The sequence below is a fragment of the Oncorhynchus nerka genome, linkage group LG5 (genome assembly GCF_034236695.1).
Source record: "Oncorhynchus nerka isolate Pitt River linkage group LG5, Oner_Uvic_2.0, whole genome shotgun sequence".
Lineage (NCBI taxonomy): Eukaryota > Metazoa > Chordata > Actinopteri > Salmoniformes > Salmonidae > Oncorhynchus > Oncorhynchus nerka.
This window is the reverse complement of record NC_088400.1, coordinates 62,262,713-62,288,911: the sequence shown is the minus strand read 5'-3', so window position 1 is coordinate 62,288,911 and position 26,199 is coordinate 62,262,713. Positions and strand designations below refer to the sequence as shown.

Here is a 26,199-nt window from a genome sequence, read left to right as displayed (position 1 = left end):
ATAGATGGTCTTCACAAGGTGAGGAAACGTTATCTCCATTCTGGCCCTGGGAACCCTGGGAACACCTGAATCACCATCTCACTTCTCTTCTTAGAGTTCATGTGTCTTAGAGGCGACTCGATGTCCATTTGATGAGTACACTTCCCAGGCGACTGAAGACAGGCTTTAGCTCAGCTGGTTAATAATGTTGTGGCACGCAGATGACCGAGGTTTAAACCCATTTAGTCACGCATAGACAATTAGCTACACTTTGCCCACCTGCAGCAATCGTTAGATGCCCCCTCTGTCTCTCTGGTACAGACTCTGATGCAGGAGATATTTCAAATCTGACCCCTCAAAGGGAGACTCAGCAATAGGATATCATCGCACAAATTGGGGCAACTTCCTGCTTAACATACATACATGAACAACAACAGAATTCAGATTTACCAAGACTACCACTACTGTCTCTCCCTAATTTGCATTGCTGCTGATTCAGTAAGGAGAAATCTGACCGGCATAATGATATCATATTGCTGAGTGTAGCTTTAAGTTACTGTATAGGATATCTTTTCATAAAGGGTGCTGGGAGGCAGAGAGAGGTAACTAACGGTTGTGGGCAGAGCCCAGACCAACAAACACGGGTTAATTATTAACAGGCACGGACTCAGGACACCCGCAGGCCACAGTAACGGGACCCTGCAGCCATGTCATCAACATCAGACAGACAACACGGCCGTTGACCCTAAACATGCTGGATAAACAGAGTCGGGTTGCTACCAATTATGTATCGCCACAAGCTTGCCACTGTAGTGAACATGAAAATTGGACTCCTAAAATGCTCTGTCACAAAGTACTTTTAGAATAAAACAGGGCACAGGAGTCATTGGTGATGTAAGACCAGCCATGTATAAACTGGGTTAATGGAGTCATGTATAAATCACATATAGAGAACATCATTCCTGTTCCCCCAGTGTAACATCAGTAACAGAAACATGACAGGCTATAAGTGCATAGAGGAACACAGCTGTGTGTCTGGGGGTGTGTGTGTCTGTGGGTGTGTGTCTGGGGGTGTGTGTCTGGGGGTGTGTGTGTCTGTGGGTGTGTGTCTGTGGGTGTGTGTGTCTGTGGGTGTGTGTCCGGGGGGTGTGTGGGGTGTGTATCTGGGGGTGTGTGTCTGTGGGGGGTGTGTGTCCGGGTGTGTCCGGGGTGTGTGTCTGGGTGTGTGTGTCTGTGGGTGTGTGTCTGGGGGTGTGTGGGGGTGTGTCTGGGGGTGTGTGTCTGTGGGTGTGTGTCCGGGGGTGTGTGCGAGTGTGTGTGAATAGAATGACTTCCAAACTCTTTCAAACAAAACTATAATTCATAATTAAGTCAATAACATGATCACTAACCGAACATAACTTACTCACAAAACATAATAGTTTAAATAAGACTATGATAGTACAAAAATATAGATGGTGAACTGCCTCCACAGGTAAACATTAGCATCATGGTCAGGAGGTGTTCCTGGGCAGGGCCGTATGATCAGGAAAAACTCCTGACCCTACTTATTATTAAGACAGATCTCCACACTGATACAGACAACAATGTCAGTCTATAGTCTTGTAACGGTGCCCCCACCCCCCATTGCAGACCAGGGTTCCCAAATATTGGGTCACAGACAGTTCCGATTGGGTCGTCATGGTTTAAGACTGGGATGTGACTAGAAACATTACTCTGGTCCTCCGTCTCAACTGTTCCTCCCAGTATGTTAGCTTCCACTAGAGGGTGCTGTGGATCTCTAGCTTTTCAGAGCTGCCAGTATTTCCACAGTAAGAAGAAGATCACTATTCCTCAACTTCTTATTCCTCCATGTCTTGTTAAATAATTACAGCATAGCCTAGGGCTGCTGTTGTAGAGACACTGTCCCCAAAATTGTACTTATGCCCCCTTCTTCCATCGCTGAATGGTGTTTGCAAAACCACAGCATTTCGGGGAAACCATTTTTCACACACATGATGTTGTCTTGACTTTGTTGCTGGTTGTTTAAAGGCAGGGGGGATGCGTACTATGACTTATCCCCTTGTAGGACCTGAGAGAGAGAGAAACTAATGAGGATTTCCCTGAACAAGAAAAGCTGAACGATTCAAACATGATGATACAAATGATTCAATAAGACCTGTGTGCATGCCTGTGTGCATGCCTGTGTGCATGCCTGTGTGCATGCCTGTGTGTGTGGTTGTTGTATGTGAGTGCAGGTGAGTTCTACTTAGATCCTTACCTACCTGGTTGCGTGTTTTGTGGCTCTTCTGCATCCAGACTCTCCATTGGTCGTAGAGTTTGATTGACATGCCGCCGCAGCCATACGCATGATTCCGTACCCAGCCGAAGAACTGCTTCAGCTCTCGACGTAACGTAGAATTGGAGTCTCCAGACTTGGAGTCACACGAACCTGATAATACACGCTCTGTAGGAGGGGAGAGAGGGGGTTAGAGTGTGTGTGTGATTGGGTGTGCATACAGTAGGTGTGTGTGTGTGTGTGTGTGTGTGTGTGTGTGTGTCTGTCTGTGTCTATGTGTGTGTGCGCGCGTCCTCACCACTATGAGGTGTAGAAGCAGCAGTAGGATGGCTCCATTCACTCCAGATACCAGCCCTACGAGACCCAAAGATCCCTACTGGGTTACAGCGTACCTGCATAGAACACACTGGGATTAACACATACACACACGCACGCGCACACACACACACGCACACACACACACACGCCGTACCTGGACAAAATACACAGTACCCGGTCTCAGGCCTGCCAGACGACATGATGTCTGGTTCCCAACGTCATCCATGACCTTCCAGTCTGAGTTGTCCTCCAGCCGGTAGCGTATCTGGTACTTGGCCTGGAACAGGAAGTCTTTGAGAGCTGGGGGAGACTCCCATCGAACACTCAGATGGTCCTCCAGGTCACCCACACGACTCACACTCACACCTGACGGCGGGTCCGTCGTTACTGTGGACGGGGAGGGGAAAGAGGTAGCGTAACTCAGAACTACTTTAAAACAGAAAGATCCGTGTAAAGGAATGGTTATTTCTTTCTTCTCTGAGTGAATTGGATCTGACCGTAACAGTAAGTGTTGTGTTGTTAGTTTCAGTGTGGAGGGAAAGGAGGGAGCAGCGAGTAGTAACTCGAGTGGTGTAAAGCGTCAATCGCCCACCTTCCTAACCCTGCCCCATCCGCAGGGTGTGTGTGTGTGTGTGTGTGTGTGTGTGTGTGTGTGTGTGCCCACCCAGCATGAGTAAAAGGAAAATGAGCTCATCAAAAGGCAGGGTGTGTCTGGTCTTCTTCCATTTGTCAAAATGCCCGTCCTCCCCCATTTGTGTGTGTGTGTGTGTGTCCCCTTCACCCCCAAAATCCTGGGTTGGGATCTAAGTAGTAGGATGAAGTTGGTCCTAGATGTTTATCTTAGGTCAGTTTTACGATTCTCCTCTAATGGTTACTGTTAGGTCTTGGGCTAGGTAAGCTGATCCTGTATATGTGCCCCAGGGCAACTTTTAACTGGGGCAGATGTAAAGCTCTAAAGCCAGAGGGTCAAAGTTCAGGCACTTACTCTCTGTCTCTCTATCTGTCTCTGTCTCTCTCACACACACACACACACTCGCACGTACGCACACACTCACCCACGTCTAGGATATCCAGGGTTATGACATCAGAGGTGGCTGAGCCGAGCTGATTGGTGGCTTCCACCCAGATCTCGTAGGGCGTGAAGAGGGCGAGGTCACGAGGTATGTAGCAAGAGTATGGCTGGGCAGCACTGTACTCCTCACATTCTCTCTCTCTGCCATACCACCTACACACACACACACACACGCACACACACGTGTATTAGACACAGACTATATTAGAATGTGTGCGTATGCGTGTGTATTAAGTGTGTGCAAGGAGTGTGTACCTGAGTTTGTATTTGAGTGTGTATTTGGTCTTGATGAATGTCTCTCCCTGTCCTCCCGGTGCCCATCGACAGGTCAGGTCTTTGGTGTTTCTGGACCAGCAGGTTAAGTTGATTGGCTTCACTGGAGGCACTGAGGGAGAAGGTGGGTGGCGGGAGGGAGGATATATTTTAGTCCAGAATGTTCTTCTGTCTGTCTGGGGTTCAAATTCTGGGACTTTGCCAAGATTCCATCCCTTTCTGGACACAAGGTGTTGAAAAGGGACGTCACGCTGAGATTAGGGCACTGTGACAACACTGTGCTTGTGTGTGTGTGCTTGTGTGCGTGTGTCTGTCAGACCTGTGTGTGCTTGTGTGTGTGTGCGCGTGTCTGTCAGATCTGTGTGTGTATGTGTGTGTGTGTCAGACTCCATGTCCAGGGAGTAGTAAAGGGAGTAATGCACCACAACATGGTGTAATAACACAGGAGTTAACAGGACTAAAGACCCTACAGTTACTCATGAGACTGGTATAACACTGTTAACTTTTAGCTATGTGTGTGCGCTAGATGCTGCTGCTAGATGTGTGTGTGTGTGTGTGTGTTTTGCTTCACTTACTCCCAATGTAGAGGCAGGACCCGGCTAGAACATGTCCTCCATGGTTGTGACACACCAGGTTGTCCCCTGACCTCTGCCTAGAGGCTGGCAAGCCCGGCAGGGTGACACTGAGGGCCGTAGGGCTCAACACGCTGTAAGAAGAGCTGGGCAGCCGGCGGCCATTCAGGCTCCAGAACAGAGAGCTGGCGTGGAGGCCCAGATCAGGGCTGACTGAACATGTGGCAGTGAGGGTGGAGCCGATGGGCAGGGCTGGGTCCTGGGGGAAGATCCCAGCCATCTCTGGAGGGGAGAGAGATGGGATGAGTGAATGCATGGATTTTTTCCCCATTTTTTTTTCTCACCTTTATTTAACCAGGTAGGCTAGTTGAGAACAAGTTCTCATTTGCAACTGCGACCTGGCCAAGATAAAGCATAGCAGTGTGAACAGACAACACAGAGTTACACATGGAGTAAACAATTAACAAGTCAATAACACAGTAGAAAAAAAAGGGGGAGTCTATATACAATGTGTGCAAAAGGCATGAGAAGAAGAATAATTACAATTTTGCAGATTAACACTGGAGTGATAAATGATCAGATGGTCATGTACAGGTAGAGATATTGGTGTGCAAAAGAGCAGAAAAGTAAATAAATAAAAACAGTATGGGGATGAGGTAGGTGAAAATGGGTGGGCTATTTACCAATAGACTATGTACAGCTGCAGCGATCGGTTAGCTGCTCAGATAGCTGATGTTTGAAGTTGGTGAGGGAGATAAAAGTCTCCAACTTCAGCGATTTTTGCAATTCGTTCCAGTCACAGGCAGCAGAGTACTGGAACGAAAGACGGCTAAATGAGGTGTTGGCTTTAGGGATGATCAGTGAGATACACCTGCTGGAGCGCGTGCTACGGATGGGTGTTGCCACCATGACCAGTGAACTGAGATAAGGCGGAGCTTTACCTAGCATGGACTTGTAGATGACCTGGAGCCAGTGGGTCTGGCGACGAATATGTAGCGAGGGCCAGCCGACTAGAGCATACAAGTCGCAGTGGTGGGTGGTATAAGGTGCTTTAGTGACAAAACGGATGGCACTGTGATAGACTGCATCCAGTTTGCTGAGTAGAGTGTTGGAAGCCATTTTGTAGATGACATCGCCGAAGTCGAGGATCGGTAGGATAGTCAGTTTTACTAGGGTAAGCTTGGCGGCGTGAGTGAAGGAGGCTTTGTTGCGGAATAGAAAGCCGACTCTTGATTTGATTTTCGATTGGAGATGTTTGATATGAGTCTGGAAGGAGAGTTTGCAGTCTAGCCAGACACCTAGGTACTTATAGATGTCCACATATTCAAGGTCGGAACCATCCAGGGTGGTGATGCTAGTCGGGCATGCGGGTGCAGGCAGCGATAGGTTGAAAAGCATGCATTTGGTTTTACTAGCGTTTAAGAGCAGTTGGAGGCCACAGAAGGAGTGTTGTATGGCATTGAAGCTCATTTGGAGGTTAGATAGCACAGTGTCCAATGACGGGCCGAAAGTATATAGAATGGTGTCGTCTGCGTAGAGGTGGATCAGGGAATCGTCCGCAGCAAGAGCAACATCATTGATATATACAGAGAAAAGAGTCGGCCCGAGAATTGAACCCTGTGGCACCCCCATAGAGACTGCCAGAGGACCGGACAGCATGCCCTCCGATTTGACACACTGAACTCTGTCTGCAAAGTAATTGGTGAACCAGGCAAGGCAGTCATCCGAAAAACCGAGGCTACTGAGTCTGCCGATAAGAATATGGTGATTGACAGAGTCGAAGGCCTTGGCAAGGTCGATGAAGACGGCTGCACAGTACTGTCTTTTATCGATGGCGGTTATGATATCGTTTTAGTACCTTGAGTGTGGCTGAGGTGCACCCGTGACCGGCTCGGAAACCAGATTGCACAGCGGAGAAGGTACGGTGGGATTTGAGATGGTCAGTGACCTGTTTGTTGACTTGGCTTTCGAAGACCTTAGATAGGCAGGGCAGGATGGATATAGGTCTGTAACAGTTTGGGTCCAGGGTGTCTCCCCCTTTGAAGAGGGGATGACTGCGGCAGCTTTCCAATCCTTGGGAATCTCGGACGATATGAAAGAGAGGTTGAACAGGCTGCAGATGGTAATAGGGGTTGCGACAATGGCGGCGGATAGTTTCAGAAATAGAGGGTCCAGATTGTCAAGCCCAGCTGATTTGTACGGGTCCAGGTTTTGGAGCTCTTTCAGAACATCTGCTATCTGGATTTGGGTAAAGGAGAACCTGGAGAGGCTTGGGCGAGGAGCTGCGGGGGGGCGGAGCTGTTGGCCGAGGTTGGAGTAGCCAGGCGGAAGGCATGGCCAGCCGTTGAGAAATGCTTATTGAAGTTTTCGATAATCATGGATTTATCGGTGGTGACCGTGTTACCTAGCCTCAGTGCAGTGGGCAGCTGGGAGGAGGTGCTCTTGTTCTCCATGGACTTCACAGTGTCCCAGAACTTTTTGGAGTTGGAGCTACAGGATGCAAACTTCTGCCTGAAGAAGCTGGCCTTAGCTTTCCTGACTGACTGCGTGTATTGGTTCCTGACTTCCCTGAACAGTTGCATATCACGGGGACTATTCGATGCTATTGCAGTCCGCCACAGGATGTTTTTGTGCTGGTCGAGGGCAGTCAGGTCTGGAGTGAACCAAGGGCTGTATCTGTTCTTAGTTCTGCATTTTTGAACGGAGCATGCTTATCTAAAATGGAGAGGAAGTTACTTTTAAAGAATGACCAGGCATCCTCAACTGACGGGATGAGGTCAATGTCCTTCCAGGATACCCGGGCCAGGTCGATTAGGAAGGCCTGCTCACAGAAGTGTTTTAGGGAGCGTTTGACAGTGATGAGGGGTGGTCGTTTGACTGCGGCTCCGTAGCGGATACAGGCAATGAGGCAGTGATCGCTGAGATCCTGGTTGAAGACAGCGGAGGTGTATTTGGAGGGCCAGTTGGTCAGGATGACGTCTATGAGGGTGCCCTTGTTTACAGAGTTAGGGTTGTACCTGGTGGGTTCCTTGATGATTTGTGTGAGATTGAGGGCATCTAGCTTAGATTGTAGGACTGCCGGGGTGTTAAGCATATCCCAGTTTAGGTCACCTAACAGAACAAACTCTGAAGCTAGATGGGGGCGATCAATTCACAAATGGTGTCCAGGGCACAGCTGGGAGCTGAGGGGGGTCGGTAGCAGGCGGCAACAGTGAAAGACTTATTTCTGGAGAGAGTAATTTTCAAAATTAGTAGTTCGAACTGTTTGGGTATGGACCTGGAAAGTATGACATTACTTTGCAGGCTATCTCTGCAGTAGACTGCAACTCCTCCCCCTTTGGCAGTTCTATCTTGACGGAAGATGTTATAGTTGGGTATGGAAATCTCTGAATTTTTGGTGGCCTTCCTGAGCCAGGATTCAGACACAGCAAGGACATCAGAGTTAGCAGAGTGTGCTAAAGCAGTGAGTAAAACAAACTTAGGGAGGAGGCTTCTGATGTTGACATGCATGAAACCAAGGCTTTTTCGATCACAGAAGTCAACAAATGAGGGTGCCTGGGGACATGCAGGGCCTGGGTTTACCTCCACATCACCCGCGGAACAGAGAAGGAGTAGTATGAGGGTGCGGCTAAAGGCTATCAAAACTGGTCGCCTAGAGCGTTGGGGACAGAGAATAAGAGGAGCAGGTTTCTGGGCATTACATTTACATTTACATTTAAGTCATTTAGCAGACGCTCTTATCCAGAGCGACTTACAAATTGGTGCATTCACCTTATGACACCCAGTGGAACAGTAGTGCATCTAAATCTTTTAAGGGGGAGGGGGGGTGAGAGGGATTACTTTATCCTATCCTAGGTATTCCTTAAAGAGGTGGGGTTTCAGGTGTCTCCGGAAGGTGGTGATTGACTCCGCTGTCCTGGCGTCGTGAGGGAGTTTGTTCCACCATTGGGGGGCCAGAGCAGCGAACAGTTTTGACTGGGCTGAGCGGGAACTGTACTTCCTCAGTGGTAGGGAGGCGAGCAGGCCAGAGGTGGATGAACGCAGTGCCCTTGTTTGGGTGTAGGGCCTGATCAGAGCCTGGAGGTACTGAGGTGCCGTTCCCCTCACAGCTCCGTAGGCAAGCACCATGGTCTTGTAGCGGATGCGAGCTTCAACTGGAAGCCAGTGGAGGGAGTGGAGGAGCGGGGTGACGTGAGAGAACTTGGGAAGGTTGAACACCAGACGGGCTGCGGCGTTCTGGATGAGTTGTAGGGGTTTAATGGCACAGGCAGGGAGCCCAGCCAACAGCGAGTTGCAGTGGTAGAATATGGTAGAATATATTCAGGGCATAATGCGCAGACAGGGGTATGGTGGGGTGCGGGTACAGCGGAGGTAAGCCCAGGCCCTGGGTGATGATGAGAGAGGTTGTATCTCTGGACATGCTGGTTGTAATGGGTGAGGTCACCGCATGTGTGGGAGGTGGGACAAAGGAGTTATCAGGGGTATGAAGAGTGGAACTAGGGGCTCCATTGTGAACTAAAACAATGATAACTAACCTGAACAACAGTATACAAGGCATATTGACATTTGAGAGAGACATACAGCGAGGCATACAGTAATCACAGGTGTTGAATTGGGAAAGCTAGCTAAAACAGTAGGTGAGACAACAACAGCTAATCAGCTAGCACGACAACAGCAGGTAAAATGGCGTTGACTAGGCAACGGGGCCAACAGATAAAACAAACAAGCAGAATGGAGTACCGTGATTAATGGACAGTCCAGCGTGCATCAGCTATGTGGCCAAGAGATCAGTGTCCAGGGGGCAGCGGTGGATGGGGCAGGGAAGCTGGACTGGCGAGTGTTATCCAGGTTAAAAAAAAAACTAACAATGACTAAATAGCTTGTAGCTAGTTAGCTGGTTGGATTCTGGAGGTTCTTGAGTGTGTTATAAAAAAAAAAAATGCGATTCCGTATCACATTGGGTGAGGCAGGTTTCCGGAAGGTATAAACAAATTAAAAATCAAAAAGAGATAGAAAGTAAATATGGGTGTTTGGGACGCGGCGATTCAGACGGTTAGCAGGCCTGTGCTAGCAAGCTAACAGTTCGTAGATAGCTAGATAGCTAGTTGTGAAGATCCAGCTGAAAAATTTTCTGTTTGCGGTGGGAATCCGGGGATGAAAAATAAATAGATCCGTTATGCTCTGGTTAGAGTCGCGTTGTTCGAACTGGCGAGAGCTTTCCGGTCTGAAGGTTAGCTGATGACCGGTTAGCTGAAGACCGCTAGCATGGCTGGTGGTTAGCTGGCTAGCTTCAGTTGAGGGGTTCCGGTTCCGAAGTAAATATAAATACTTTAGGAAAAATAGCTACATTGGGTGAGGCGGGTTGCAGGAGAGTATTTATTTGGAAGCTTAGGTTTAGCAAAAAGTTTTTAAAGAGATATGCGAAGAAAAATATGTAAAAAACGAAAAAGAAACGATATATACAGGGGACACGACACGACAGGACGACTTACTGCTACGCCATCTTGGATACAGATGTGACATCTGCAAACATCAGTCAGAAATGCATATCAGCAGTTCTGACAACTTGAACACACAGCTGAACGTGTTGTCCGGTTAGTGTCTAAAGTTGGTTGATTGAACTATTGATTCCCAGTAAGCAGAGGGAAAGAGACAGACGAGAGGGGAAAGAGCGAGATAGATGTGTTTCTACTGATTCAATGACTCAGAAGAGAATATCTGACAAATAGGCTACTGTATTCTAGAACACAGCCGTAACTCCTAGGTCAGTAGTGAACCCAGATTTCCACTTCCATAGACCCAGAGTGTTTATCACATTGTCAGACCTCTATAAGTCTCATCCTCAAGCCATGAGTGTTGAACAGCTGCCTCAGATAAAGGCTGTGTTGTGCTTTGAGGAAGCTCTTATGAAGACGTTAATTTGACCTAAACTCCTCCTCGACAACACACACACACACTATTTACACCAAAACACTGGCAACACTGACGCTGTAAATGTATCATCGTGGAGAGGAAGCCAGGCCGTGATTAGCCAATCAAACAACGATCCAGCTCCATAAAAATCATGGTCTCACCACTGCAGTATTACAGGCCAGGCAAAGGGAATGGCCCTGAATTAAGGAGCAGAACATTCAGTCCAAAGACCTCAACGACAGATGCAATTACACTTGTGTATTTACTCTCCTGATGGGTTCTGAAGAAGTAACTATGGGCTGTAAAATAGTATTTGTTTCTAGAAAGGAGGTCTCCTGAGGTAAGGCTGCTCATACAGATGCCGGTTTAAAGGTGCAACGGTGTTTTCTTCTGGTGAGAGTGTTCTGTGCCCTGATTATACGGCTGGTACAGAATGTTTGTTTTCGTTCATGCCTGAGACTGAGCATTGATCATTTCTGCAGGGTTTTCTTTCCATCCAGGCACAGAGCCAAGATGGTGGTCCGTTAGATCAGGTGTGTTAAGTGTTTGGATGGAACAAAAGTCTGCAACACCCTGTTTGTTTCTCAGGGGTGAAAAAATTAGCTTTTTAAAATCTAAGTAAACACACAAGCTGTCGAGCTAAAGCCCTGTATTACAGCACTGGTGTTGTGAAGATAAAAAATGGCTTCTGGTTTTAGAACCTCCTGGTTCTGGATGTCAGTCTTCAATCCTCTGGTTTCTAAAACACTGTTTACCCTTCGCTCCCGAACGGAACAGTTCAAAGGTAGTCTGTGTTTCTGTCCGTCTACGGGACAGAGGAGCCACACGTGGAACATTTGATGGAGGCCTTGTATGTGAGTGAATTGAAACAAGAAGTCATGCCACATTTAGCCATATCGAGCCATGTGATGTTTTCTGAATGGCAGTTACTTTGACTATGATGAGTGAGTGGGAGTTTTCACTGGAAACGCTGACAACAAGAACAGAACAACAACTAGAGAGCATCAACATGACATGGAAAGGAAGGCGAGAGACCATTCACAAGGCAGCCTAGAGGTCTTCAGTGGTGAGGAGAGTGCTGAAAACGTTTATTGCTTTGTTATGAATCTATCACTGGAGTAATGGGGGGGGATGCAGTGAGTTTTGCTCTTAACCAGCAACTCTGTGGAAAGTGCGGTGCACAATCACCTGTGCCATAAAAGTCCAAGACTTCTTGCTATAGAAGCAGTGGCTCACTACTGTCGCATACATTAATTTCTTCATTAATCGAAACAACTGAAAATACATAAAAAGTTCATGGTTGGACAATAATAATCTAGGCCTACGTAGTTTTATGACCTCATCTATATCTACAAACTGGACACAGACACCAAATCTAGCCGACATACCTGTGATTTATTTACTTTACTTTGTATTAAACTGACGGTTAATATTCCCTGAGACCCGAGCATATGATGTCACCGTCTGTAAAGCCCAGTGCTATGTGTGTTAAACAAATTATTAGCCGAACTGTTGAAATCCATCCTCTTGGGACACAGTTTTTCAATAGCATGGTCAAGAAAACCGAGATCTGTGTATAGGATTATTATTTAATCATTTCATCAAATCTACAAGGGCTAGTGATTGTTCATGGAACTGAATTTTAAAATGTATTTAGCAATATTTTGCATAAAGCAATATCGCATTGTTTTACATGTCAAATTTGATTTTATGTCTTTATGAAATGCATTATAATTACGTTTAGCCTATTAATTTAATTTGAAATGTTTGGAAAAATATGGTAGCCTACTAAATCTTATTGCCTGCGTTCAAATTACTTAATATTTACCAAACATTGTTATTTTTAGGACAACAATATTATGGATACTCCTTTCAAAATATGTAGGATTTACAATTGTTAGAGCAATTATTTTGTACACTCATTCCCTATGAAACCCGCATAAACAATACAGTTTAGCGCATAAACAAGGTTTAGGACAGTAGGCTATTATCTAACAGTAGGCTATTATCTAACAGTAGGCTATATCCTACCAAACCAGCTTTACAGACAACGTGTGTTCTCACATGGAAGAGCTGCTGTACTTACGTGACGATGAGGACACAACAGCAGGAATGTACAGAATCAAGAATAATAATGACAACATTTTATGGCAACTTTTATCTTCTTTCGTTCAGTCGGTAAACTCTCCACTTTGTACGCTTATATTAATATAGTTATAATTTACACAGGTTAGGAGGGGACCGCACGGGCTCAAGTTGAATAGCACCGCAGTCCGAAGAAGAGGAGTCTTTCGTGCTCCGTCCAAACTTATTATTTGATCAGTTGATAGCAAACCATCTCCGGTTCTAAAGAGACCATCGGTAGTCGTGAGCTTTTCCAAACTCCGTTTAGTATTCTAGTGCTTCAACTTCTGTCTGTCTGCGTCTTCACACACAAGTTCATACTTTTCAAGCTCCTCCTCTCTCTTCCCACACAGACGCCAGTCATTTTTTCTTCCTCCCAGTCTTTTCCTCTCCTTTTCAACCCCCCCATCTCTTGGCCTGTGATGCGTCAAGGAGTCAGATCCATTCACTTTCACCGAATCACTCTTTCCCCCTCTTTTCTCTCTCTCCCTCCTTCTTTTCTGCCTGGGGGGCTGTTGGGTGTTGAGTCACAGAGCATTATAGGGAACTTCCTCATGATGACTTTGACTCCCACACAGTGTGTGTGTGTGTATGTGCGTGCATGCGTGTGTCTGTGTGTCTATGCGTGTGTCTGTGTGTCTATACGTGCATGCGTGTGTCTGTGTGTCTATGCGTGCATGCGTGTGTCTGTGTGTCTATGTGTGCATGCGTGTGTCTATGCGTGTGTCTGTGTGTCTATGCGTGCATGCGTGTGTCTGTGTGTCTATGCGTGCATGCGTGTGTCTGTGTGTCTATGCGTGTGTGTGTATGTGCGTGGATGCTTGTGCATGTGTGTGATATCTGAGATGGTTTGGTGGTTGGGGTTTGTGTTTGTTTTTATGTTATGGTGACAGGTGGTGAAAGGGATGTATTGTGGTATCTTGCATAACCCATATACCCAATGCCTTGGGCTGCAGGGAACAATACATATTATGTCTTACAGTAGTATATTTACACCCCCCCCCCTCCCCACCAACTAGCTGAGATTGGAACTTGTCACTTCTCCCAATTATATTAAATATTTCATCAATATTTTCATTGGTCATATTCCTTCCTTCAATTCTTCTTTCATTCCTACCTTCCTTCCCTTTGACGTAATCCCTGATTTGACATTGTAGGATTGGTGAGAGTGGGTGTCATCTGATGCTTTGGATAACTCACTAGATGTCTTCATTCACATGAGCGAGACAGTGAGGTAAGGTAGACTACAGTCACAACATCCAGTCTACTCAATCATACTGCATTATCTTGTAGGATAAAAAAAAACACTTCAAGTTGAACATCTCAATGGGCACTATGACTAATGTCTGAAGTTGGCATCCCCCTCTCTTTCTTTCTCTCAGTCGTTCTCTCGGTCTCTCTCTTCCCCACTCATCCTCTCTCTCTCTTGCTTTTTCTCTTTCTCCCCCTCTCTTCTTTGAGTCAGTTAGTGTAACAAAGACTGAGAATGTTAACTGATTCAGAGGCAAATGTCCCACAATGCCATGCTTTCTCTTGGCTCCGGGAGGCGCCCGTTGTTCCCGAGGTGATTCCCGCTCGTGGTGTGGCGACTGTGTCCGGGCATCCCGTAAGTGTGAAGAAAAGATTTGAATGAACAAGAAAACCCCGTGTTGTGTCACTTATAAGCCACTCTAAGACTGTAAGAATGAAACAGATTTGCTAAAGGGGGGTCGATTGATCTGAAGGGACTGAAAGGAGAATGTTTCTCATCAATGCAAAAAAAATGGTCTGTTAGTTGGCACACACACACACACACGCACACACACACACACACACACACACACACACACACACACACACACACACACACTGAGAGTAAGATGGTTCTGGATCTGTGACTGACTCCCTACAACCATGCTGAAACATTGAGGAGGACAGATTGGAGATGGTTCAATCCAGTACTACTCTGTAACAGACATGGGAAGACAGGCTTATTCCCTTTAAACCAGACCACGCTGATGGGAACATGGGCCTATGGCAAAACCATGTGGCTGAAAACAAGTGGCTTAACCCTGTGAGACCCATGGTTGCAAAAATGCAACGCTGCCTGAATTGCATCACGTAAACTACACAATGATGTCAAACACTACCTAGTGCATCTCCTTAGACCCAGATTCATGTCGTACTAGTATTTGTTATGTCAGTATGATTATTGTGGTATCAGTAGCCTCTGAAACACTAGAAACCTGTCCTCTCATCTGAGACCACACTGGTCCCCTACACAAGCATAGTGTATGTTGGTATCCATCCATGCAAGTACATCAATTGAAATAAAACAAATGATGTGTTCTGATTATGTAAAAAATGAAAATAAATCAAGAAACAAACATTCTGAGCCAGAGCTAGAGGTAGTTTTGTAAATGAAGTAAAAACGCAACATTGAGCTTAAAGGGTTGCAAAACTGAGAGATTGTTTCTCTTCCAAATTCTACAAATATGGACAATCAAAAACTTCAATAGCTACTTGGATGTTCCTTCTACACATCAAAAGAACAGGCAAAAAAAGGTGTGGTTTATGAGGTAAAAATTCTGCCATCGACAACCATTCATTTTGTTGTAAAGGAGCACGATAGTTCATCCAGAAAGGACAACTGAATAAAGCAGGTTAGATGTTCTTCATACATAGAAAAAACATTAAACAGTTGATCCTTTCAAAAATATATGTTCAAATGTGCTATTTTAGACGAAATGACTTCATTTCAGATTCATATACCATTTGACATTTTACATCACATGTTAATGTTTTGGATTCATTTTGATGTGATTTTTATAGATTTTCACAGTTTTCTTAACGTAAAGTTTTCATACATTGAAGTCCAATGTGTGGCTTTTTGCAAAGTTTCCAGAAAATTGTTCGATAAACTTGAAATTCAAAAATCTAATTATTTTCATATCGGGGGCCTATTACAAGTATTTCTGAAGGGGAATAACATGCTTTCCTCATTTGGTTCTATGCTTGTGTCTCACAGGGGAAAGATGATTCCATTAAGGGGCACATCAAAATGAATCCAGTACTGTAGATTCCAGTACAATGGAATAGAATAGATTGTGATGATACGTGTATTATTCTCCTCTGATTACGGACCCTGCAGGAGGTTTTAGGAGAGGTTACAGTTAGAGCCCTCTAATCAGGACTGGGAACCACTCCAACTCTATCTGAGTACGAGATGATGTACCAGGGGAGAGATAGAAAGAACAGGAGGGAGGAAGAAAGAGCGATGGAGCAAGAAAGTGAGGGGGATTTAGAGACAAAGAGTTGGAGAGAGAAGGGGAGAGACAGAAAGAGAGAGAGAGAGAGAGAGAGAGAGAGAGAGAGAGAAGGGGAGAGACAGAAAGAGAGAGAGAGAGAGAGAGAGAGAGAGAGAGAGCGGTAATCAGAGAAAAGCAGAGAGAGATCATTTCCTCTCAACATACCTAGAGGCAGCCCCAGAGGTCCAATCCTGCCTGATTAGGAGAAGAGTGTTGTTTGAAGACCATCAGTACCTGGTTATGAAGCCGTTCCATCCAGAGACACAAAGCAGGGCTACTCCTTTCTGAGGAATTCAGAGGGATTGTGCATATGTGTGGGGATTATACCCCTGATAAAGGAGAGAACCAATCCGACTGTCATTCCTCCTCCTCACACAGAGAGAGAGTCTCTCTCTCTTTCTCAATGGTTTCCCTGAAATAATTCATGACAGATGTATGTCAACCTCTTTCTTCTCCCTCTCTCTGTCTGTCTCTCTTATGGCAGGGCCTCTGAAACATGCCAACGTAACTTATGTTTCTCCCTCTCTGTCTCCCTACGTCTCTCTCTCACCCTCTCTCCCTCAGTTCCCATCTGGACCCAATGTGTTGGTCTACTCTATGCCATCAACAATCAAAAAAAAAAAACACTACATTGAGGAGAAAGAGATCAAGGTTTTGTCTGTAAATCCCTCTGGTTTTATGGCCTGAATTACAAGTACATGTGAAGTGCGTGTTCATTTGAACTAGCTGGGTTGGATAGATTGGATACTGGCTGGATACTGGCTTTCACCCGTAGACTACTCCCCAACCCAATAATGTGGAGCTACAGTACGACTGAGAGGGCCTGCTGCTCCATTTCTATCCATTGGAGGGCAGTACCTACAAGCTTGTACTGTATGTGTCAATGGCTGTATATTTAAGCAATAAGACCCGAGGGGGTGTGGTATATGGCCAATATACCACGGCTAAGGGTTGTTCTTATGCACGATGCAACGCGGAGTGCCTGGACACAGCCCTTAGCCGTCGTATAACGGCCATATATCACAAACCCCAGAGGTGCCTTATTTCTATTTTAAACTGTTTACCAATGTAATTAGAGAAGAAAAAATAAGTGTTTCATCATACCCATGGTATATGGTCTGATATACCACGGCTGTCAGCCGATCAGCATTCAGGGCTCGAACCACTCCAGTTTCAACTGTTCTGCCTTATTATTATTCGACCATGCTGGTCATTTATGAACATTTGAACATCTTGGCCATGTTCTGTTATAATCTCCACCCGGTACAGCCAGAAGAGGACTGGCCACCCCACATATGCTCTCTCTAATTCTCTCTTTCTTTCTCTCTCTCGGAGGACCTGAGCCCTAGGACCATGCCCCAGGACTACCTGACATGATGACTCCTTGCTGTCCCCAGTCCACCTGACCGTGCTGCTGCTCCAGTTTCAACTGTTCTGCCTTATTATTTTTCGACCATGCTGGTCATTTATGAACATTTGAACATCTTGGCCATGTTCTGTTATAATCTCCACCCGGCACAGCCAGAAGAGGACTGGCCACCCCACATAGCCTGGTTTCTTCCTAGGTTTTGGCCTTTCTAGGGAGTTTTTCCTAGCCACCGTGCTTCTACACCTGCATTGCTTGCTGTTTGGGGTTTTAGGCTGGGTTTCTGTACAGCACTTTGAGATATCAGCTGATGTACGAAGGGCTATATAAATACATTTGATTTGATTTGATTTGATATACCAGTGCATATCATATATTTTTGCATATCCCAACTCCCCCTGAAACACCCGCAGGGAGTCAGGTCAAGGCCAGGGTCGCCATTGTACAGTGCCTAATTTTCATATTAGGTTATCAAATATATATAATAATATATAATAATCTTCTATCATTTCCCCTTTCCCCTCTGCTACAGCCTCTGTGAAAACCACCACTGCCTCTGCTGTCTCTCAGGGCACTGCCAGTTCTACTACAGCCTCTGTAAGTGCTCTTCTCTGCTACAGCCTCTAAGACAACTCAGAACATTTCTTAACTAATATCATTACAACCATAAAAACATGGCAGAAACAAAACTGTATCAGTGTAACGGTTCTGTAACGACAGACGCTGGGCGACGAAAAGCAAGTACAGGGTGTGGATTGAATAGTAAATAGACATGAAACAAAACAAGAACAGCGTCTGGACAGGAGAAACATAACGACATCGCTGTTGACTCGGGAATGAAACGGAGGAAGTGACAGATGTACGGAAGGTAAAGGACATGATGGAGTCTAGGTGAGTACAAGAATTAAGCACAGGTGCATGTAACGATGGTGGCAGGTGTGCGTAATGAGTGAACTGGTGACCTCGAGCACCGAAGAGGGGGAGTGGGAGCACGTAACAATCAGTGTTTTGATATGATGAAGATATTGTGAGTAATCAGATTAATCTATTTTTGTCTTGTTTCATTTTCAGGAGAGCTGATTGGTGTGTGGACTACCTGCTCAGGCAGACTGGGAAGGCCGTGCAGGACATGGGCCCTGAGTCGGAGGAGACTGATTTTGAGGACTATGCAATGGACCCCACAGTTGGTAGTCTTCTGGATGACTTCACCACCACACCACTACTGACTTCTCTGCTGCGTGCCCCACCCAGGCTGCTCCCACTACAGTCCAACCTGCTGCGTGCCCCACCCAGGCTGCTCCCACTACAGTCCAACCTGCTGCGTGCCCCACCCAGGCTGCTCCCACTACAGTCATCCTGCTGCGTGCCCCACCCAGGCTGCTCCCACTACAGTCATCCTGCTGCGTGCCCCACCCAGGCTGCTCCCACTACAGTCCAACCTGCTGCGTGCCCCACCCAGGCTGCTCCCACTACAGTCCAACCTGCTGCGTGCCCCACCCAGGCTGCTCCCACTACAGTCATCCTGCTGCCCCACCCAGGCTGCTCCCACTACAGTCATCCTGCTCGTGCCCCACCCAGGCTGCTCCCACTACAGTCCAACCTGCCCGTGCCCCACCCAGGCTGCTCCCACTACAGTCCAACCTGCTGCGTGCCCCACCCAGGCTGCTCCCACTACAGTCCAACCTGCTGCGTGCCCCACCCAGGCTGCTCCCAGTCATCCTGCTGCGTGCCCCACCCAGGCTGCTCCCACTACAGTCAACCTGCTGCGTGCCCCACCCAGGCTGCTCCCACTACAGTCCAACCTGCTGCGTGCCCCACCCAGGCTGCTCCCACTACAGTCATCCTGCTCCGTGCCCCACCCAGGCTGCTCCCACTACAGTCATCCTGCTGCGTGCCCCACCCAGGCTGCTCCCACTACAGTCCAACCTGCTGCGTGCCCCACCCAGGCTGCTCCCACTACAGTCCATCCTGCTGCGTGCCCCACCCAGGCTGCTCCCACTACAGTCATCCTGCTGCGTGCCCCACCCAGGCTGCTCCCACTACAGTCCAACCTGCTCCGTGCCCCACCCAGGCTGCTCCCACTACAGTCCAACCTGCTGCGTGCCCCACCCAGGCTGCTCACCACTACAGTCCAACCTGCTGCGTGCCCCACCCAGGCTGCTCCCACTACAGTCCAACCTGCTGCGTGCCCCACCCAGGCTGCTCCCACTACAGTCATCCTGCTGCGTGCCCCACCCAGGCTGCTCCCACTACAGTCATCCTGCTGCGTGCCCCACCCAGGCTGCTCCCACTACAGTCATCCTGCTGCGTGCCCCACCCAGGCTGCTCCCACTACAGTCCAACCTGCTGCGTGCCCCACCCAGGCTGCTCCCACTACAGTCCAACCTGCTGCGTGCCCCACCCAGGCAGGCTGCTCCCCAGGCTGCTCCCACTACAGTCCAACCTGCTGCGTGCCCCACCCAGGCTGCTCCCACTACAGTCCAACCTGCTGCGTGCCCCACCCAGGCTGCTCCCACTACAGTCATCCTGCTCCCCCACCCAGGCTGCTCCCACTACAGTCATCCTGCTGCGTGCCCCACCCAGGCTGCTCCCACTACAGTCAACCTGCTCGTGCCCCACCCAGGCTGCTCCCACTACAGTCATCCTGCTGCGTGCCCCACCCAGGCTGCTCCCACTACAGTCCATCCTGCTCGTGCCCCACCCAGGCTGCTCCCACTACAGTCCAACCTGCTGCGTGCCCCACCCAGGCTGCTCCCACTACAGTCCAACCTGCTGCAGGCTGCTCCCACTACAGTCAACCTGCTGCGTGCCCCACCCAGGCTGCTCCCACTACAGTCCCTGCTGCGTGCACTACAGGCCTGCTGCGTGCCCCACCCAGGCTGCTCCCACTACAGTCATCCTGCTGCGTGCCCCACCCAGGCTGCTCCCACTACAGTCCAACCTGCTGCGTGCCCCACCCAGGCTGCTCCCACTACAGTCCAACCTGCTGCGTGCCCCACCCAGGCTGCTCCCACTACAGTCCAACCTGCTGCGTGCCCCACCCAGGCTGCTCCCACTACAGTCATCCTGCTGCGTGCCCCACCCAGGCTGCTCCCACTACAGTCCAACCTGCTGCGTGCCCCACCCAGGCTGCTCCCACTACAGTCATCCTGCTGCGTGCCCCACCCAGGCTGCTCCCACTACAGTCATCCTGCTGCGTGCCCCACCCAGGCTGCTCCCACTACAGTCCAACCTGCTGCGTGCCCCACCCAGGCTGCTCCCACTACAGTCCAACCTGCTGCGTGCCCCACCCAGGCTGCTCCCACTACAGTCCAACCTGCTGCGTGCCCCACCCAGGCTGCTCCCACTACAGTCATCCTGCTGCGTGCCCCACCCAGGCTGCTCCCACTACAGTCCAACCTGCTGCGTGCCCCACCCAGGCTGCTCCCACTACAGTCATCCTGCTGCGTGCCCCACCCAGGCTGCTCCCACTACAGTCCAACCTGCTGCGTGCCCCACCCAGGCTGCTCCCACTACAGTCCAACCTGCTGCGTGCCCCACCCAGGCTGCTCCCACTACAGTCATCCTGCTGCGTGCCCCACCCAGGCTGCTCCCACTACAGTCCAACCTGCTGCGTGCCCCACCCAGGCTGCTCACCACTACAGTCCAACCTGCTGCGTGCCCCACCCAGGCTGCTCCCACTACAGTCCAACCTGCTGCGTGCCCCACCTCCCAGGCTGCCCCACCCAGGCTCCCACTACAGTCCAACCTGCCTGCTCCCACTACAGTCATCCTGCCCCACCCAGGCTGCTCCCACTACAGTCCAACCTGCTGCGTGCCCCACCCAGGCTGCTCCCACTACAGTCAACCTGCTACCCCACCCAGGCTGTCCACTACCTGCTGCGTGCCCCACCCAGGCTGCTCCCACTACAGTCAACCTGCTGCGTGCCCCACCCAGGCTGCTCCCACTACAGTCCAACCTGCTGCGTGCCCCACCCAGGCTGCTCCCACTACAGTCCAACCTGCTGCGTGCCCCACCCAGGCTGCTCCCACTACAGTCATCCTGCTGCGTGCCCCACCCAGGCTGCTCCCACTACAGTCCAACCTGCTGCGTGCCCCACCCAGGCTGCTCCCACCCATCCTGCTGCGTGCCCCACCCAGGCTGCTCAGTCCACCTGCAGTCCCCACCCCCAGGCTGCTCCCACTACAGTCCAACCTGCTGCGTGCCCCACCCAGGCTGCTCCCCTCAACCTGCTGCGTGCCCCACCCAGGCTGCTCCCACTACAGTCCAGGCTGCTCCCCACCCAGGCTGCACTACAACAGTCCAACCTGCTCCCACTACAGTCCAACCTGCCCCACCCAGGCTGCAGGCATCCTGCTGCCCCACCCAGGCTGCTCCCACTACAGTCAACCTGCTCCCCACCCAGGCTGCTCCCACTGTCCCCACCAGGCTGCTCTCCCACTACAGTCCAACCTGCTGCCCCACCCAGGCTGCTCCCACTACCCAGGTGCCCCACCCAGGCTGCTCCCACTACAGTCATCCTGCTGCGTGCCCCACCCAGGCTGCTCCCACTACAGTCCAACCTGCTGTGCCCCACCCAGGCTGCCCCACTACCATCCTGCTGCGTGCCCCACCCAGGCTGCTCCCACTACAGTCAACCTGCTGCGTGCCCCACCCAGGCTGCTCCCACTACAGTCCAACCTGCTGCGTGCCCCACCCAGGCTGCTCACCACTACAGGCTGCCCCACCCAGGCTGCTCCCACTACAGTCCAACCTGCTGCGTGCCCCACCCAGGCTGCTCCCACTACAGTCATCCTGCACCCAGGCTGCTCCCACTACAGTCCAACCTGCTGCGTGCCCCACCCAGGCTGCTCCCACTACAGTCCAACCTGCTCGTGCCCCACCCAGGCTGCTCCCACCAGGCTGCGTGCCCCACCCAGGCTGCTCACCACTACAGTCCAACCTGCTGCGTGCCCCACCCAGGCTGCTCCCACTACAGTCCAACCTGCTGCGTGCCCCACCCAGGCTGCTCCTGCCAACCTGCGTGCCCCACCCAGGCTGCTCCCACTACAGTCATCCTGCTGCGTGCCCCACCCAGGCTGCTCCCACTACACCCAGGCTGCCCAGGCTGCTCCCACTACAGTCCAACCTGCTGCGTGCCCCACCCAGGCTGCTCCCACTACAGTCCAACCTGCTGCGTGCCCCCAGGCCCAGGCTGCTCCCCACCCAGGCTGCTCCCACTACAGTCATCCTGCCCCACCCAGGCTGCTCCCACTACAGTCCAACCTGCTGCGTGCCCCACCCAGGCTGCTCCCACTACAGTCATCCTGCTGCGTGCCCCACCCAGGCTGCTCCCACTACAGTCATCCTGCTGCGTGCCCCACCCAGGCTGCTCCCACTACAGTCCAACCTGCTGCGTGCCCCACCCAGGCTGCTCCCACTACAGTCCAACCTGCTGCGTGCCCCACCCAGGCTGCTCCCACTACAGTCCAACCTGCTGCGTGCCCCACCCAGGCTGCTCACCACTACAGTCCAACCTGCTGCGTGCCCCACCCAGGCTGCTCCCACTACAGTCATCCTGCTGCGTGCCCCACCCAGGCTGCTCCCACTACAGTCCAACCTGCTGCGTGCCCCACCCAGGCTGCTCCCACTACCAACCTGCTGCGTGCCCCACCCAGGCTGCTCCCACTACAGTCCAACCTGCTGCGTGCCCCACCCAGGCTGCACTACAGTCCAACCTGCTCGTGCCCCACCCAGGCTGCTCCCACTACAGTCATCCTGCTGCGTGCCCCACCCAGGCTGCTCCCACTACAGTCCATCCTGCTGCGTGCCCCACCCAGGCTGCTCCCACTACAGTCATCCTGCTGCGTGCCCCACCCAGGCTGCTCCCACTACAGTCCAACCTGCTCGTGCCCCACCCAGGCTGCTCCCACTACAGTCCAACCTGCTGTGCCCCACCCAGGCTGCTCCCACCAGTCAGGCTGCTCCCACTACAGTCTACAGGCTGCTCCCAACAGTCATCCTGCTGTGCCCCACCCAGGCTGCCCCAGTCATCCAGGCTGCTCCCACTACAGTCAACCTGCTGCGTGCCCCACCCAGGCTGCCAACAGTCCAACCTGCTGCGTGCCCCACCCAGGCTGCTCCCACTACAGTCCAACCTGCTGCGTGCCCCACCCAGGCTGCTCCCACTACAGTCAACCTGCTGCGTGCCCCACCCAGGCTGCTCCCACTACAGTCATCCTGCTGCGTGCCCCACCCAGGCTGCTCCCACTACAGTCCAACCTGCTGCCCCACCCAGGCTGCTCCCACTACAGTCATCCTGCTGCGTGCCCCACCCAGGCTGCTCCCACTACAGTCCAACCTGCTGCGTGCCCCACCCAGGCTGCTCCCACTACAGTCCAACCTGCTGCGTGCCCCACCCAGGCTGCTCCCACTACAGTCCAACCTGCTGCGTGCCCCACCCAGGCTGCTCCCACTACAGTCCAACCTGCTGCGTGCGGCTGCTCCCACTACACTACAGGCTGCATCCCCACCCAGGCTGCTCCCACTACAGTCAACCTGCCCCAGGCTGCTCCCACTACAGTCCCACCCAGGCTGCTCCCACTACAGTCCAACCTGCTGCGTGCCCCACCCAGGCTGCTCCCACTACAGTCCAACCTGCTGCGTGCCCCACCCAGGCTGCTCCCACTACAGTCCAACCTGCTGCGTGCCCCACCCAGGCTGCTCACCACTACAGTCCAACCTGCTGCGTGCCCCACCCAGGCTGCTCCCACTACAGTCCAACCTGCTGCGTGCCCCACCCAGGCTGCTCCCACTACAGTCCAACCTGCTGCCCCCACCCAGGCTGCTCCCCACTACAGTCCAACCTGCTGCGTGCCCCACCCAGGCTGCCCCACCCAGGCTGCTCTCCACTACAGTCATCCTGCTGCGTGCCCCACCCAGGCTGCTCCCACTACAGTCCAACCTGCTGCGGCTGCCCCACCCAGGCTGCTCCCACTACAGTCCAACCTGCTGCGTGCCCCACCCAGGCTGCTCCCACTACAGTCCAACCTGCTGCGTGCCCCACCCAGGCTGCTCCCACTACAGTCATCCTGCTGCGTGCCCCACCCAGGCTGCTCCCACTACAGTCCAACCTGCTGCGTGCCCCACCCAGGCTGCTCCCACTACAGTCCAACCTGCTGCGTGCCCCACCCAGGCTGCTCCACTACAGTCATCCTGCTGCGTGCCCCACCCAGGCTGCTCCCACTACAGTCCAACCTGCTGCGTGCCCCACCCAGGCTGCTCCCACTACAGTCCAACCTGCCACCCAGGCTGCTCCCACTACAGTCCAACCTGCTCCCACTACAGTCCAACCTGCTGCGTGCCCCACCCAGGCTGCTCCCACTGCTCCCACCCAGGCTGCTCCCACTACAGTCATCCTGCTGCGTGCCCCACCCAGGCTGCTCCCCACTACAGTCCAACCTGCTGCGTGCCCCACCCAGGCTGCTCCCACTACAGTCATCCTGCTGCGTGCCCCACCCAGGCTGCTCCCACTACAGTCCAACCTGCTGCGTGCCCCACCCAGGCTGCTCCCACTACAGTCCAACCTGCTGCGTGCCCCACCAGGCGTGCCCCACCCAGGCTGCTCCCACTACAGTCCAACCTGCTGCGCCCCACCCAGGCTGCTCCCACTACAGTCATCCTGCTGCGTGCCCCACCCAGGCTGCTCACCACTACAGTCCAACCTGCTGCGTGCCCCACCCAGGCTGCTCCCACTACAGTCCAACCTGCTGCGTGCCCCACCCAGGCTGCTCACCACTACAGTCCAACCTGCTGCGTGCCCCACCCAGGCTGCTCCCACTACAGTCCAACCTGCTGCGTGCCCCACCCAGGCTGCTCCCACTACAGTCATCCTGCTGCGTGCCCCACCCAGGCTGCTCCCACTACAGTCCAACCTGCTGCGTGCCCCACCCAGGCTGCTCACCACTACAGTCCAACCTGCTGCGTGCCCCACCCAGGCTGCTCCCACTACAGTCCAACCTGCTGCGTGCCCCACCCAGGCTGCTCCCACTACAGTCCAACCTGCTGCGTGCCCCACCCAGGCTGCTCCCACCACCAACCTACAGTCCAACCTGCTGTGCCCCACCCAGGCTGCTCCCACACAGTCCAGGCTGGCTGCTCCCACTACAGTCCAACCTCCTGCCCCACCAGGCTGCCGTCATCCTGCCCCACCCAGGCTGCTCCCACTACAGTCATCCTGCTGCTGCTCCCACTACAGTCCAACCTGCTCCGTGCCCCACCCAGGCTGCTCCCACTACAGTCCAACCTGCTGCGTGCCCCACCCAGGCTGCTCCCACTACAGTCCAACCTGCTGCGTGTGCCCCACCCAGGCTGCCCCACTACAGTCCAACCTGCTGCGTGCCCCACCCAGGCTGCTCCCACTACAGTCATCCTGCTCATGCTCCCACTGTCCAACCTGCTGCGTGCCCCACCCAGGCTGCTCACCACTACAGTCCAACCTGCTGCGTGCCCCACCCAGGCTGCTCCCACTACAGTCATCCTGCTCCGTGCCCCACCCAGGCTGCTCCCACTACAGTCCAACCTGCTGCGTACCCCACCCAGGCTGCTCCCACTACAGTCCAACCTGCTCGGTGCCCCACCCAGGCTGCTGCCACTACAGTCCAACCTGCTGCGTGCCCCACCCAGGCTGCTCCCACTACAGTCCAACCTGCTGCGTGCCCCACCCAGGCTGCTCACCACTACAGTCCAACCTGCTGCGTGCCCCACCCAGGCTGCTCACCACTACAGTCTAACCTGCTTCCTCCAGTGCCAAGTCTGCTGCTTTCTTCACCCACATCCCAGTCTGCTGCCAGCCAACTCCACCCATGAAAAAAAACTTGATTGGCTTGATAAGTGGCAACGCATCACTAGTTTCCATATAGACTCTGCTGTACTCCAGACCTTTTTTTAATCTTCTTTCTAAAATTAGAGGCTTGATTCAATCAGATTGAGCGCTAACCCACGGTTGCTCTTGTGCGTCACAAACCACTCACTTCCT

The 26,199-nt window shown here is 51.8% G+C and overlaps 1 protein-coding gene across 3 annotated transcripts; it reads right to left on the bottom strand.

Moving 5' to 3' along the window:
• Window positions 1-1,317: 1,317 nt before the first annotated feature.
• Window positions 1,318-12,849, bottom strand: LOC115129988 (cytokine receptor-like factor 1). 3 transcript variants are annotated; one of them, XM_029660783.2, is made up of 8 exons: window positions 12,492-12,849; window positions 4,496-4,774; window positions 3,903-4,032; window positions 3,631-3,800; window positions 2,730-2,962; window positions 2,556-2,649; window positions 2,240-2,425; window positions 1,318-2,050 (listed from the first exon to the last, which is right to left on the bottom strand). In XM_029660783.2, exons 1-8 carry the CDS (start codon window positions 12,547-12,549, stop codon window positions 2,034-2,036), a joined length of 1,167 nt encoding a protein of 388 aa, XP_029516643.1. In that variant the 5' UTR covers window positions 12,550-12,849; the 3' UTR covers window positions 1,318-2,033. The 3 variants fall into 3 exon arrangements, with proteins under 3 accessions (XP_029516643.1, XP_029516642.1, XP_064874921.1); XM_029660782.2 differs by having other exon boundaries at window positions 2,244-2,425; XM_065018849.1 differs by lacking the exon at window positions 12,492-12,849 and adding an exon at window positions 9,233-10,360 and having other exon boundaries at window positions 2,244-2,425.
• Window positions 12,850-26,199: the final 13,350 nt, after the last annotated feature.

Coding starts and splice junctions, on each gene's coding strand:
- LOC115129988 (XM_029660782.2), bottom strand. CDS start 12,549: ATGTTGTCATTATTATTCTTGATTCTGTACATTCCTGCTGTTGTGTCC. Junction 4,775..12,491: donor TGTTGTGTCCTCATCGTCAC/GTAAGTACAGCA, acceptor TCTCCCCTCCAG/AGATGGCTGGGATCTTCCCC. Junction 3,801..3,902: donor ACACTCAAATACAAACTCAG/GTACACACTCCT, acceptor GTGTGTGTGTAG/GTGGTATGGCAGAGAGAGAG.